The sequence below is a fragment of the Kogia breviceps genome, chromosome 19 (genome assembly GCF_026419965.1).
Source record: "Kogia breviceps isolate mKogBre1 chromosome 19, mKogBre1 haplotype 1, whole genome shotgun sequence".
Taxonomy (NCBI): domain Eukaryota; kingdom Metazoa; phylum Chordata; class Mammalia; order Artiodactyla; family Physeteridae; genus Kogia; species Kogia breviceps.
Window position 1 is genome coordinate 44,111,208 of NC_081328.1, and position 15,602 is coordinate 44,126,809.

General features: G+C 46.8%; 1 protein-coding gene across 4 annotated transcripts in view; it reads right to left on the bottom strand.

Moving 5' to 3' along the window:
* PECAM1 (platelet and endothelial cell adhesion molecule 1) overlaps positions 1 to 6,882 on the bottom strand; it is a 55,829-nt gene extending 48,947 nt beyond the window's left edge. For 3 of the 4 annotated variants that reach the window (XM_067022206.1, XM_067022204.1, XM_067022205.1), the window contains exons 1-3: positions 6,849 to 6,882; positions 6,131 to 6,460; positions 6,018 to 6,044 (exon numbers count right to left, since the gene is read on the bottom strand). In XM_067022206.1, the coding sequence (XP_066878307.1) occupies positions 6,018 to 6,044; positions 6,131 to 6,413 (310 nt within the window). In that variant the 5' untranslated portion in view covers positions 6,414 to 6,460; positions 6,849 to 6,882. Of the gene's footprint in view, positions 1 to 6,017; positions 6,045 to 6,130; positions 6,464 to 6,848 lie in introns of all 4 variants that reach the window. The other variant, XM_059046903.2, reaches the window with a different exon arrangement.
* Between the last annotated feature and the right edge of the window lie 8,720 nt (positions 6,883 to 15,602).

The following is a 15,602-nucleotide window of genomic DNA, read 5'->3' on the forward strand; positions in this document are numbered from 1 at the left end:
TTTTAGAGAGGATGATGTGCACTAACACAAGAGGCTTCCGCCTGCCTTGCTTTTCTAAGCAAATCTAGTATACATCTGCTTAATAAATCAATGCAGCTGATTCACTGGTAGGAACCACACACTTCCATGGCCAGCGGGAGCAGACAAGGAAGAAGAAAGGAAGGCAGGACATGGGATTTCCCGGACGGTCCAGTGGTTAGGACTCCGCACTCCTACTGCAGGGGGTATGGGTTCGATCCCTGGTTGGGGAACTAAGATCCCACATGCTGTGTGGTGCGGCCAAAAGAGTTTAAAAAAAAAAAAAAAAAAAAAAAAAAAGAAGGCAGGACAGGAGAAGGAAAAGCATTTTTAAAAATTATTCAAGATACAGGGCTTCCCTGGTGGCGCAGTGGTTAAGAATCCCCCTGCCAATGCAGGGGACACGGGTTTGAGCCCTGGTCTGGGAAGATCCCACATGCAGCAGAGCAACTAAGCCCACGCACAACTACTGAGCCTGCGCTCTAGAGCCCGCGAGCCAAAACTACTGAGCCCGCCTGCCACAACTATTGAAGCTCACGCACCTAGAGCCCGTGCTCCACACCAAGAGAAGCCACCACAGTGAGAAGCCCGAGGGCACCGCAACAAAGAGTAGTTCCTGCTCGCTGAAACTAGAGAAAGCCCGCAGGCAGCAACGAAGACCCAATGCAGACAAAAATAAATAAATTTATATTAAAAAAATTATTCAAGATACAGATCCCAGCTCATTGACTTGATGCAACAGAACAGCAGCCTAGATTTTATCATCACGACCACCACCCTTCTGGTATCCAGCCTTCAAGAAGGGCCCCCGTGAGCCTTGCCTTCTGCTATCACACCCACATATGGTCCCTTCCCACATCAGACCAGGGTTGGTCTTATGACCAACAACACAGCAGAAGTGCTAGTAGGTGACTTTTGAGATTAGTTTATAAAAGACATTGCACCTTTCATCTTGGTCACTCTTTCCTTTTCTGGGATCATTCACTCCGAGCAAAGCCGGCTGTCATGTCATGAGCTCCCCTATGGAGAGGCCCACATGGTGAGGAATGGTCTCAGGAGTGGGCTTAAAAGCAGATTCCCCGGCGTCAGACAAGCCCTCAGATAACTGTAACCCTGACCAACATTTTACCTGCAATCTCCTGACAAACCCTGAGTCAGAACCACCCAACTAAGCCATTCCCAGATTCCTGACCCTCAGGAACTGTGAGATAAATTGTTATCTTAAGCCACTAAGTTTTGCAATAATTTAAGGAGCAGTAGATAACAAACACACCACCCAACCTTCAAAATCTCTACCTGACTGATGTAGAGAACAAAAGTATGGACACCAAGGTGGGAAAGTGGCGGTGGCTCGAGGGGGTGGGGGGTGGCGCTGGTGGTGGTGTTCTGAATTGGGAGATTGGGATTGACATGTATACACTAATATGTATAAAATGGATAACTAATAAGAACCTGCTGTATAAAAAATAAATAAAATAAAATTCAAAAAAAAATCTCTACTTGATTATTAAGATAATATGGAAAATATTATCCTCTTTGTGAATAAAGTTTCCAGGAACAGCCAGTAGTGAGACCTGTGTGTAGGTCTCACTATTTACACGATAGAGTGATTGCTACAACCCGGGCCTCGCGGAGGTTCAGAGATGGGTGTCAGGGGGCCCATGAATCACCTCTGATTATATGCAAGTCTGCGTTTCTCTGGAGACAGGACCCAAAACGTTCAGAACTGTAATGGAAGGACGGGGTTGTAGAATAGCCTAAAGAGGCCAGATCTTTTCAACCTGGAGAGACGAGGGGCTGATGGAGACGATCCAAGTAACAAAGTCACCACAGCACAGATAAGGCACCTAGGGACCACAGCGCCAAATCCCCAAATCCTAAAACAAAGGGACCTGGCTTCCCTCTACCTCAGGCTACCGGCCAGCGTATGCTGATGCTCCAGGGAAGATGAGGCATCGTGACTCAGCCAGCCACTCGGCCCCCAGCCTGGAAGTGACTCAGAGAGAAAGTGGGGAGTGGGTAGAGAAGGAGGGGCCCCCCGTCATTGTCAGGAAAATCCAGGGAGCCATGAAGCACGGAGGCCCTGATGAACTGCGGTGCTCAGCATGGGGTGTGCTGACCCAGTTCATCTGAATCTCAAGCACCTCCAAGTTCAGTTCAAGTCCCTTTCAGTGAGACATTTCTTGAGCACCTGTGTCAGGTGCTGGGATTACAAGGTGAATAAGAAAGCATCCCTGCTGTCCTAGACCGTGCAGGCTGGTGGGGACCCAGATAGCTGGAGTACAATCACGTAAGCACCAGGAGGAAGGGTTGCCCAGGAGAGGCTGTGGGAAGCCTGAAGGAAGTGACCCCTGAACTGAGCCTTGGACCAGGACAGGAAAGGGTGGTGGGGTGCTTGGGGCAGGAGAACAGCACGTACCAGGGCACAGAGGTATGAGAAATCAATGCATTCTGGGCGCCGGTGGTTAGAGGAGCCAGAGTGTGAGCCTGGAGGGTCCAGGGGGTCAGGTAGGAGGGGGCAGAACAGAGAGCTTTGCCCACTACGCGGACAAACTGGGTCCTGTCCTGAGGGTCTTGCGGGGGAGGCAGTAACAGGATGACACTGGAGCTTTAGAAAGATCACTGTGGGCTGGGGGAGAGACTGGAGGCCTGTAACAACCTGGCCGATGGTTCCGGTAAAAGCTGATGCAGCCTCTGCTCAGGCAGATGCAGTGGTGCTGAGGGGAAGGGGTGGACTTGAGAAATATTTAGTGTCTGCAAACGGACTTGTTTTTTGGGGTGAAGAAAATGTCCTGGAACTAGACAGAGGTGATGTTTGCACAACATTATGAATGTACTAAATGTCATTAATAATAACATTTGTAATATGTATTTTACTTGTTTGATTGGCTATGGGGATTGAGGCAAAGAGTGGAAGATAAGGTTCCCGGATTAGGTGATATGGGTGATATGGTGCCGCGCGGACTGCGCGGACTGACGGAGACAGATAAGGGTGGAGACAAAGTCGTGGTGGTGCAGCTGGTTTGAGGGGCCCGGGAGACCACTAGGAGGAGATGTCAACCACTGGTCCCGTGGGAAGCTTGATGGTCAGGGGAGTGGCCAGAGTTGGAGTGGACTAGAGGGTGGGCATGTGGAGGTGTACAGAGCGGGGGGGTGAGCTTCAGAGAGGATGAGACCCTGGGAAAGTCCAAGTCTCCCGGGGGAAAAGAGGACGGTTTGTCAGAAAGGTGGGAGAACACCAGGGAAGAAGGTCTACGAGGCCAAAGAAAGAGGCTCTGTGCTAACACCGGAGTCCCGAAGGCTAAGGGCTAGACATGTTAATGGCATCTATGAGAGGGTTCTAGTGGCAGGGAGGCGTGGGGGCCAAAGCCAAACCTGCTAGGTAGGGGCGCCTGAGAGGTGAGGAAGTGGAGACAGTGATTAGAAACCAGGCTTCGGAGAAGTCTGACTGAGGAAGGGAGTGGATAGATAGTGGGGCACAAGATAAACGGGGCGGGGGGCAGGGGGATTGTTTGTGATTTTTCTTTTTCCTAAAAAACCAAGAGCTACCAATCATGTTTGCAGACTGAAAGGAAAGAATAGATACTAAAAGTGGGGTGGAGGCTGCATAAAGACAGCGTGAGATCCTGGGGGAGGAGGGTGATGCCAGGGATGGGCTTGGAGCCCAGGTGGACAGGCTGGCCCTGCCCCACCACGGGATAGACAAGGCCTCTGAAGCCAGGAGGGAAGTCAGGAGGATGGGTGGGGAGGAAGATAAGCCTGAAGCCGGGGCAGGGCGGGAAGTGGAGGGAGTTCCCTCCAGACAGCACTGTGTTCTAGGTGAAGAGGGAGCTGAGGTCATCTCCTGAGACTGGCCGGCTGGGGTTGGGCGGGGGCCCCAAGTCAAAGGAGAGGAAGGGCCAGGGCGGACCAAGCACCTCAAGCGTGGAGTGGCCACATGGAGCAGGCTGGCAGGTCGTGCACGTGCAACGCGGTCCTGGGCGGCCTGGGGAATGCGAGACCTGGGTCCCAGCCCCACTCTGCCGGCACCCAGTGGTGACCTTGCACAGGCACCTGGTGTAAAACAGGGCAGAAGCTTGAGGAGGGAGTAGGAGAGCCTCCCGGCTCTGGGTCCTGCAGCTCTGAGGTCTCCCCCGAAGGTACGAAGACCTTTCTCTGGGAAACCTGGGCAGGGAGCGATTTACTTCCCCCTGAGGTGGGGACGAAGAAGGGAGATTGGAGGAAGAGAAGCAGAAGCCCAGAGGCACAGGTGCTGGCAGGGTGGGGGCTGGGCTAGAGCAAGGACACAGGGCTGGAGTGGACAGAGAGAGGGAGGTGCAGGAGCCATGACGGTGGGTGAGCTAGGACCATAGTAAACCATTATTTACTAATCACCGCATGCTGGGCTGGCACGTCACCTCTTTTTATCTAATCTCATCTCACACTGATGCATCACCCTCATTTTCCAGATTGGGAAAAAGGCTCAGGAAGACAGAGTAACAGTGGCTTTAAAGATCTGAGTCAGGCCTATGGCTCCAGGCTTCGGACAATCGGGTTTTGGGAAGGGGAGGTTCTGGTGCTGATGTCCTGCTATCCGGCTCTTTTTGGACAAGTCGGTTGTTTCTCTGAGGTGCAGAGATATCATCAGTCAATTAGGTTGCTTATGAAGTTAATGGACATCCTGCCTCCATGGGTTGCCATGGGGATCAAACACCCATCGAAGCACATGGAGACACGCACAGGAGACCCGCCAGACCGGCGTTGCTAAGTAGCCAGCACGAGCCCTCTCTGTGCAGAGCTACTGCTCCAAGCCTTGGCTCAACAAACCATTGTCACCCACACACATCATCTCCAAATAGCTGTACAACTGTCTGCAACCCAGTCACCCCGATTCTGCGTGGAATGAAGTGACCTCTGACAAGGGGATCCTGTTCTGTGGGCTCTCCCTCTATTCAGCCCCCAGACCCAGCCCAGTCCCCTCCTTCACACGGTCCAGATGAAGCAAAACAAAACCTGCTTATCTATTTGTGTGTGTGTGCATGTGTGTGTGTGTGTGTGTGTTGCACTGCTGTGCAGCATGCGGGATCTTAGTTCCCCGACCAGGGATCGAACCTGTGCCCGAACCTGTGCCCGCTACAGTGGAAGCATGGAGTCCTAACCACTGGACCACCAGGGAATTCTCCAAACCTGCTCATCTTAATGATTCAAAATTAGCTCTAAAGTGGATGACAGACCAGATTTCAAAGACAGGCAGAAGCCCCACTTCCCATGCCCAAGCACAAAATATTGCAGATATCATCGTAGCCTCATGGGTAGGTGGGAAATGATATCTAATCTGTTTTAGATCATTTAGGAGAAAAAAAAGTCACAACAACAATTTAAACTATGTTCTGACTTCAGGACTTCCCTGGTGGTCCAATGGTTAAGAATCCCCCTTCCAGTGCAAGGGACACGGGTTTGATCCCTGGTTGGGGAACTAAGACCCTCAACTAAGCCCGCACGCCACAACTAGAGAGAAGCCCTGGCGCCGCAAGGAAAGATCCTGCATGCCGCAACTACAACCCGATGCAGCCAAAAATAAATGAATAAATAAAATATTTTTTAAAAATAACTAAATAAACTATGGTCTGACTTCATGAATTTAACAAACTGATTATATCTCGTTTGTGAAGAAACAATCAGGAAAAAAAAAGAAACAATCAGGGATAGGGTAGAATACAAAAAAAAGAAATTTATGGTAGAACAACAAAAAACAAATTACGGAATCACTTTCTTATCACCCTCCCCCCCAATCCTAACAAACAGCAGTTCACCAGGATCTAGAAAACGGATGCTACTTCTAGAACATGCTGATTAAAACTTGGCTTAGAATAAATGTTTTGTTCCAAAACCTTCTTTAAATGCAGAAAGGAATCAGCTTTAGCTGACAATTTGAATACGTTTCTGAATTGTTATAAACATTAAACCCGAGCAATTTGACGTGAGTTTTAAGAGTCACAGGTAGGAATTCTACAACTTACGGTTTTCTTGACCCTCAAGGCTTGAACCTGGAAAAGATAGGAGAAATATGTTGATTTCACGAGCTTCAATTCTCATGAAGTTTAGGTGATGTGGGAAGAGAGTGAAAACTCACAGAGGAGAAGTGTCAGCAGGGCTCGGAGCCACATCGTGCCGTCCTGGGCCCACCCCAGCCGCATCCTGAGAGTGAGCGAAGGCTTCGGGCGGCTACTTCTGCTTTTGCGCCATGCCCCGGAGGCAGAAGACACTTCCCACGTGACAGAGGTGAGAAACCTGCCCCGTGAAAAGCAGAGACCCCTTTGGGAGCTTCTCCAGGCGCCGCGGACAGACCGGCCGTGGCGCTGGTCAGGTAATGGCGGCCATGCTGGAAACCAGGAACAATGCTCGGGCGGCCTCATATCTCCTCAGGAAATGACTGGCCTTCCTGAGGGGCCACCGGGCGCAGCTGCTTTGTTTAGTTTGTTTAGAGGGAAAAAAAAAAAAAAGGCACAAGTGACATTTGCCTCAGCACTCCTGACCCTCCTTGCGTCTGGCCTGCATTGGGGAGCCCCTTCTCATGGCAGCCTGAGAGGGTTCCTCCCTCTCCCCGACCTCCCCGCAAAGGGCTTCTCTCCCTGGACACTCACCAAACCTCTGTTTTTCCTCTGGCCCCTCCAAGGGGGCTCTTTCCACACAGCCTAAACCTGGACCTCCTGCCTTTCCTGACAAAGGCATGGAGAGGGCTGACTTTTTCAGAAAATTGCAGGTTTGTCAGGGAGACCCTGTAATGGCTCTCCCCACTGCCCTCCAGAGAAAGTCAGTTTCCAGTCCTGCACGATCCAGCCCTTACTTACCTCTCCAGCCTGGTCTCTCACCTCTTCCTTCCTTGCCCCTACATTCTGGTTGCTAGAATTTATAGTTCCCAGAACACATCACATGTCTGTGACTTTGCCAATGCTCTTCCCCTGCCTGGAGTACCCTTTCCCCTCTCCTTTTCTGGCAAATTCCTACCCATTCATCATAACTCAGTTTAGGCATCAATCCTCTAGCACCGTCCCCTGTCTTCCCCACACTGAGCTGCCCTTCCTCTGGGCCCCCTCACCTCCCTAGTCTTCCTTTGTCAGACACTTTCTACCATGTGCCATAATGGCTGCTTCTCCCCCAAGTGGACTGCTGGCTCCAGGGTGGTGGGACAGTGCCTGGTACCTAGTAGATGACCAAAAACATTAGCCAAATGGATGACTGAAAGAGGACAAGTTAACTGTATTGTCTGAATTAGATGATCATTGCCTCGGGGTCACGGTGCTGCTTTCTGAAATGCTACCCTTGAATACCGTCACATGGTAAAGCTAAGTCAGATCTGAACTGGGACCAGAGAAACCAAAGACTTCTCTGCCTCAGGGCAAGTACCAAGAAGTGGTGGCTTCCAGCTAGAGAACAATACCTCTCTGTGATCTACAGTTCAATGGAAGTTTTGATAAGAGCTGTTAGAGAGCAATGCCTGAATACAGGAATTTTTTTTTTTTTTTTACTTTTTACTTTTGTTTTTTTACTTTTGTTGTTTTGTATTTTCCATTCCCCACTGTAAACCATCTCCTTTGGCAACCTACTGGAAATTACCCCCACCAGCTACCAAATTTTGATTTGGCAGGAAAAAAAAGGAAACGCCCTGAGTAATAAAATAAATGTTGGTTTCAAAGGTAACTTTTACGAACTGTAGATTAAGCAACTTTTGCTTCTCAAAGTGACATTCAAGCCATACTGATAAATGTCCCACCGCATGGCCCTAAGTTCCAAAGTAAACTTCTAAAAATTAGTCATTGTTTCGTCCACAATGCTAGTACTTTTAGAACACCAGGAGAAAATAAAGCTTTATTTCAAAAATGTGTTAATGTTTCAAAAGAAAAGTGGAAAAATTATATCCCACAACTTACACTGTGCACCAGAATAAATTCCAAATGGAACAACCATCTGAAGGTACAAATGAAACATAAAAGTTCTAGAAGAAAACATAAAAGAATTCCTCATGATCTTGGGCAAAGGCTGGTTTAACTATGACTTAAAATCCAGAAGTCATAATATGAAAGACTGATAAATCATATTCCATGAATAAATGTTCTGCTTTGCCCCCCACCCCCAAAAAAAGTTCAGTCAAGAGAAAAACTATAAACTGGAAAAAATATTTGCAACTCACATCATAGACAAAGAGCTAACCTCTCTGATATGTAAAAAGCGCTCAGAAATCAAGAAGAAAAAGATCAACAACACAAAAGGAAAATGGACAAAGGAAATGAACACATAGATAACATAATATAAGAAAAGTTACCTGAAATTTATTTTTTAATTTTAATTTTAATTTTTTTTGACCATACTGTGCAGCTTGTGGGATCTTAGTTCCCTGGCCAGGGATTGAACCTGTGCCCTCAGCAGTGACTGCTCAGAGTCCTAACCACTAGACCACCAGAGAATTCTCAGAAAAGTCATCTGAAATTTAGAAATAGGCAAAAAGGATTACAGTGTATTCTTTCAATACAGTACTGGGCATTGACCAGCAGGCTCTCCTAGGGATTACCTGACTCTCTAAGGGTACATAAATCTTTGTTTGAATTGCTACTTACTACTGACTATTGTCAGTAAAGGTAAACATTCACTTACGTAAAGTTGATAGCAATGCAAAAGATTCTTGTTATCTGTAGTGGGTGGTGGAAACTGGGCAACTTGGAATTTTTCATTGTAAACCTTTCTGTACTTTTTAGTTCTTAAGTTATGTGACTTTTTATCTTTTATTTTTGTATTATCTTTTACATTTTTAAGAAATTGAAAAATTTAACAGCTTTATCGAGGTATAATTAACATACAATAACTGCACATATTTAAAATTTACAATTTGGGAATTCCCTGGCGGTCTGGTGGTTAGAACCCTGCACTTTCACTGCGGAGGGCCGGGTTCAATCCCTGGATGGGGAACTAAGATCCCATAAGCCACTGGGTGTGGCCTAAATAAAGTTACAATTAGAAAAGTTTTGACATGTGTGTACCCCGTGACATGACCACCACAATTAAGAAAGTGAATATATACATCACCCCCAAAAGTTTCCTTGTGCCCCGCTGAAACAGGAGGGAAGCAGGCAGGGCACAACCTTTAAAAGAATGACATAGCCTGAGGACACAACATAAACTGATTAGAACCAAAAGGGTCCAAGACGGCAGACAAGTCGACTTCCACTAGACCTTGAGCTTCAGTATACCTCACTGTAACACATCAGCAAGCTAAATGACACACCCACAGGCGCCATGACAGTTCCAAGGCTGACCATAAGGGTCAAAAAGTGGGTGGTAGCCCAATTCCTGGAAATCCCCACTCCTTCCCCAAAATAGCTGGAATACTCCTCCCACTTATTAGCCTATGAAATTACCCACCCCTATAAAAACTGACAAACCCCATACCCTGGTGCCTTTGTCACCTTTTGTGTTTCTCTCTGAATAAATCCACTTCTTATCATTTTGTCTCTCACTGAATTCTTTTTGCAATGAGACATCAAGAACCTGAGCTTCATTAAGTCCTGAGACCAGGTATGTAATCTCAGTTAACAGACTGTGGATTCAAGTCCCAATCTGAGTTACATGGTTTCACCTTTGCAATCCTTTCTTCCCTGAATCCCTCTCCCCACAGCCACCACCCCCTATGCAAACACTGATCTGCTTTCTGTCACTATGGGTTAGTTTGCATTTCGAGAATTCTATTTAAATGGACTCATATGGTATGCACTTTTGGTTGGTCTTTTTGGTCTATCTTCTTTCAATCAGCATAATAAGTACTTCATCCTTTTTACTGCTGAGTAACATTTCATTGCATGAAAATATGGGTTTGCTTATTCACCTATTAATGGACATTTGGGTTGTTTCCAATTTTGAACTAATACAGATAGAGCTGCTATGAACAAGCCTTTGTCCGGACACATACTTTCATTTCTCTTGCATAGATACCTAGGAGTGGAATGAATGGTATAAGGTAGGTATATGTTTAGCATTTCAAGAATCTACTAAACTGATTACACCATTTTACATTCCCACCAGCAATGTAAGAGAGTTCTAGTTGCTCCACATCCTCATCAACACTTGGCAGGTCAAGCTTCTCAATTTTAGTCATTCTAGTGGGGAGCATAGTGCTTTCTTATTATGGTTTTAATTTGCATTTACCTAATGACTAATGACATTGAGCATATTTTTATGTCCTTATTTGCCATTTAATGGGTCTATTAAAATCTTTTGCTCAGTTATTAGCTAGGTTGCTTGTTTTCTTAGTGTTGTGCTTTTAGAATTCTTTATATATTCTGAATATAAGTCCTTTATCAATTACATAATTTGCAAATATTTCTCCTAGTTTGTGGCATGTCTTTTTATCTCCTTAATGGTGTCTTTTGATAAGCAGAAGCTTTAAATTTTAAAGAATCAAATCCAATTTATCAATTTTTCCTTTTATGCATCATTCTTTTGGTGTCACATCTAAAAAATCTTTGCCTGGGCCTTCCTGGTGGCACAGTGGTTGAGAGTCCGCCTGCCAATACAGGGGACACGGGTTCATGCCCTGGTCCGGGAAGATTCCACATGCCGTGGAGCGGCTGGGCCCGTGAGCCACGGCCGCTGAGCCTGCGCGTCCGGAGCCTGTGCTCCGCAACGGGAGAGGCCACAACACTGAGAAGCCCGCGTACCGCAAAAAATAATAATAATAATAATAAATTTAAAAATAAAAATAAAAAATCTTTGCCTACCAAAGTCTCAGAAATTTTCCCCAATGTTTTGACATTTTGATCTATTATCTATTTTTTTAATTTTAAAAAAATATTTATTTATTTATTTAATCTATTTATTTTTGGCTGTGTTGGGTCTTCGTTGCTGCACATGGGCTTTCTCTAGTTGTGGCGAGCGGGAGCTACTCTTTGTTGAGGTGCACGGGCTTCTCATTGTGGTGGCTTCTTGTTGTGGAGCACGGGCTCTAGGCATGTGGGCTTCAGTAGTTGTGGCACGTGGGTTCAGTAGTTGTGGTTCACAGGCTCTAGAGCACAGGCTCAGTAGTTGTGGTGCATGAGCTTAGTTGCTCTGTGGCATATGGGATCATCCCGGACCAGGGCTCGAACCCGTGTCCCCTGCATTGGCAGGTGGATTCTTAACCACTGTGCCACCAGGGAAGTCCCTATTATCTATTTTGAGTTAACTTTTGTACATGATGCAAGGTGTGGATCAAAGTTCTTCTGCTTTTTTTTTTTTTTTGCATGTGTATGTCCAATTGTTCTAGCATCATTTGTTGAAAAGACTATCTTTTCTCCAGTGAATTCTCTTTGCACCTTTGTTGAAAATCAGTTGTCCGTATATGTGGACATATATATATTCTGGAGTCTCTATTCTGTTCCATTGATCTATTTGTTTACCCTTATACAATACCACACAGTTTTGATTGCTGTAGCTTTAAAATATATCCTGAAGTCAGATGGTGTTAGTAGTCCTCAAACATTTTTCTTCCTTTCCAGAGGTATTTGGACTATTCTAAACCCTATGCCCTTCTATATCATTTTAAAAATCAACTTTTCAATTTCAACCAAAAAGAGCCTTCTGAGATTTTGATTGGAATTTCATTGAATCTATAAATCAATTTGGGGAGAACTGATGACTTAACAATACTGAGTATCTGACCCATGAAAATGGCATATCTCTCCATTTATTTAAGTCTTCTTTACCTTCTCTCAGCAATGTTTTATAGTTTTTTTTTTTTTTTTTTTTTTTTTGCGGTATGCGGGCCTCTCACTGTTGTGGCCTCTCCGTCTCCCGTTGCGGAGCACAGGCTCCGGACGCACAGGCTCAGCGGCCATGGCTCACGGGCTTAGTTGCTCCGCGGCATGTGGGATCCTCCCGGACCAGGGCACGTTCCCGTGTCTCCTGCATCGGCAGGCGGATTCTCAACCACTGCGCCACCAGGGAAGCCCTATAGTTTTTTAAAAATAAATTTATTTAATTTATTTATTTTTGGCTGTGTTGGGTCTTCGTTGCTGCGTGCGGGCTTTCTCTAGATGCAGCAAGCAGGGGCTGCTCTTCATTGCAGTGAGCAGGATTCTCATTGCGGTGGCTTCTCTTGTTGCAGAGCATGGGCTCTAGACCCATGGGCTTCAGTAGTTGTGGCTCACGGGCTCTAGAGCACAGGCTCAGTAGTTGTTGCACACGGGCTTAGTTGCTCCATGGCATGTGGGAATCTTCCCCCACCAGGGCTCAAACCCATGTCCCCTGCATTGGCAGGTGGATTTTTAACCACTGAGCCACCAGGGAAGCCCCAATGTTTCATAGTGTTCAGTATATTTTTCATTATAAACCTTTGTGTCCTTTTTAGATTTTAAATCATGTGAATGTATCAGGGTGTTGGAAATCACTTAAAATGGCTGCTGTATCCACTCCACCCCAGCCCAGCCAGTATTGCAGGGTGACCTGTGCTGAGGCCCCAGAGTAACATCAACATGGGGCTGGTCCTTCATAGGACTTGTGGATCCTCTTGGAAGAGCCTCCCTTGCCATTCTCCTCAGGTTTGTCTGTCTGTCTGTCTCTCACTCTCTTTCCAGGGGAACCACTCCTTCAAGTTCTCAAGGAAATCTCTTCCTTCTCTCTTATGACTTGACTGTGAGATAAGAACTGAAGCATACATTGTCCATCATTTATTTTATTCCTTGAAAAGATCATCATGCTCCTTATTCTTCATTGGTAAAGTAAGAATGTCTTATTAAAAGTTAAAAAAGTACAAAAGGATTTTTTTTTTCTATTTCACCTTTTTAAAAATAGGAAATCAGGGCTTCCCTGGTGGCGCAGTGGTTGAGGGTCCGCCTGCCGATGCAGGGGACGCGGGTTCGTGCCCTGGTCCGGGAGGATCCCACGTGCCGCGGAGCGACTAAGCCCGTGAGCCATGGCCGCTGGGCCTGCGCGTCCGGAGCCTGTGCTCCGCAACGGGAGAGGCCACAACAGTGAGAGGCCCGCATACCGCAAAAAAAAAAAAAAAATAGGAAATCAAGTGGCTTTTTATATGTATGTGGCCCCCACATATCTTCCCCTTCCTTCCTCTGGTTCTTAGTGGATTCCTTGATTGGGAAAAAAAAAAAAGAAAAAAAGGTTCCGCATAACTATTTTAGCTTCTTGGTAACTAAGCAAGGAACTGACTCCTGCATTGCCAGGGATGAAGACCCCAGGAATGCCCACCAGGCAGAATAAGCTCACCCAGTGCCCTATTTCTTTCTTTCTTCTTTTTTTTTTTTTTTTTGCGGTACGCGGGCCTCTCACTGTTGTGGCCTCTCCCGTTGTGGAGCATAGGCTCCAGACGTGCAGGCTCAGCGGCCATGGTTCACGGGCCCAGCCGCTCTGCGGCATGTGAGATCTTCCCGGACTGGGGCACGAACCCACGTTCCCTGCATCGGCAGGCAGACTCTCAACCACTGCGCCACCAGGGAAGCCCTCAGGGCCCTGTTTCTACCACAGTACTGCTCTCTTCTCCTTCTCAGCCGAAACGAAGGAGGACAGGGTGTTTTCTACATGTGGTGCTTCTGCCTTCAAAAACCAGGGACGTCACCTTTCATTTAACAGATGACATATCTGAGCTTCAGAATCCCGGTTTTTTGGTGGAGAGTGTTACATTCTGTTTTTAATATGGTTATGGAACTAACTGTGGCATGATCCATATTACGCCTTTGCTCCTAATGATATATAGATATACTGTTCTCTTATATCCCACCATTCTCCCCGTTTTATAAAAGGCAACATAAATAAATATACTTGCATTAGAAAAAAAACACAAAACAGGAACGTCACAAATCTAAATCACAGCAATCCATTAACCGCCTGAAAAAGCTGCCTGGTGGAATAAACCTCAGGAAGCGCTTTTTCTGAGAAGCTGGGGTTGGGTGGGGGAGGAAGGGCGAGGGAGGCAGGCGGCAGTCATGGCAGAGGGCTACAGGCACTGGGCAGAACTGACCTCCCATCTACTTCATGACTACACTGATAGGAAACAAGATACCGGCCATTTCCCCCAGCCGTGACCTGTGACCAGCCCGGGATGGGAGGTCTGATTAATTAACCTTGGCAAGTTTACGAGTGGGACTAATCCCCCATTGCCAGATTCCAAAGTCACCTAACGGGAGAATGTACACGTGCTAACACACAGATCAGAAGCCTGGGTTTCCAGTCCCTTCTCTGCAGCTTAACGGTGTCAGTGTTTTGAGGTTCACTTTCCACACCTATAAAATGGGAATAATATGCCCACTCTACCCATTTCACAGGCTTGTCATGAAGAGAAAATGACAGCTAGTATCTGAAAGCACATTTAACCAGCAGGGCACAATAAGAACAGAACGTGGTAACAATAAAAATAAGAGGAGTGATGACAATAGTTGTAGGTCTGCTTTGGGCCCCAGGTTGCCCCATCTGAATTGCTGGTCTGGCGAATCAGCTGTCTTAATGAGCTCAAGGGCAGGGACTCAGAGCCCCTAATCAATGCCCACCCAGGTGTTGTCCTCATAGCCCCAGTCTGGCCCCTTGCAAAGGTGGGCAGCTGGGCAAAAGGGAAGCAGGTTGGGACATTGTGGAGGGGTCAGTGCTGTTCCATCCTCCGCTGGAGCACCCCCTCCATTCCACTGGCAGGACACAGGGTTATATCATGATTCACGGCTGTGGGAATTTTTGTGAGCCCCTTGGTCTATTAAAAAAAAAATTATTTGGAGGGAATTCCCTGGCGGTCCGGTGGTTAGGACTCTACACTTTCAGTGCCGTGGGTGCAGGTTCAATCCCTGGTCAGGGAATCAAGATCCTGAAAAAAAAAATTATTTATTTTGGCCATGGCATGGCCCCCCCCAAAATTATTAGTTTTTTTCATGGGCTCCTAGAAGTATTGTTGTAGGCCCTGGCACTCTGCCTCCCGGGCCTAATGGCTGAGTTGGCCCTGACAGCAGATCAACTGCACAACGGCCCAAAGGACCAAGGGGTTTGCTCTCTTCTGCCCTGAGTAGCCCAGGCACTGGCCTGGAAAGAGGGCCAAGAGCTTCACCATGGGATTTCCCTGGTGGCACAGTGGTTAAGAATCCGCCTGCCAATGCAGGGGACATGAGTTCGAGCCCTGGTCCGGGAAGATCCCACATGCCGTGGAGCAACTAAGCCCGTGAGCCACAGCTACTGGGTCCGCAGGCTGCAACTACTGAAGGCCGCACGCCTAGAGCCCGTGCTCCACAACAAGAAAAGCCACCGCATTGAGAAGCCTGCGCACTGCAACGAAGAGTAGCCCCCACTCGCCACAACTAGAGAAGCCTGCATGCAGCAATGAAGACCCAGTGCAGCCAAAAATAAATAATTAATTAAGAAAAAATACTCGACAGGTATTTGTGCTTTCCGTTCTCAGAAACATAAGCAACAAAAGAAAAAATAGATAAATTGGACTTCATTGAAGTTAAAAACTTTTGTGTTGCAGAGGACACTATCAAGAAACTGAAAGGCAATCCACAGAATGGAAGGAAATATTTGGAAATCATATATCTGATAAGGATCCAGATTATTTAAAAGACTCTTATGACTCAGTAACAAAAAAAGAC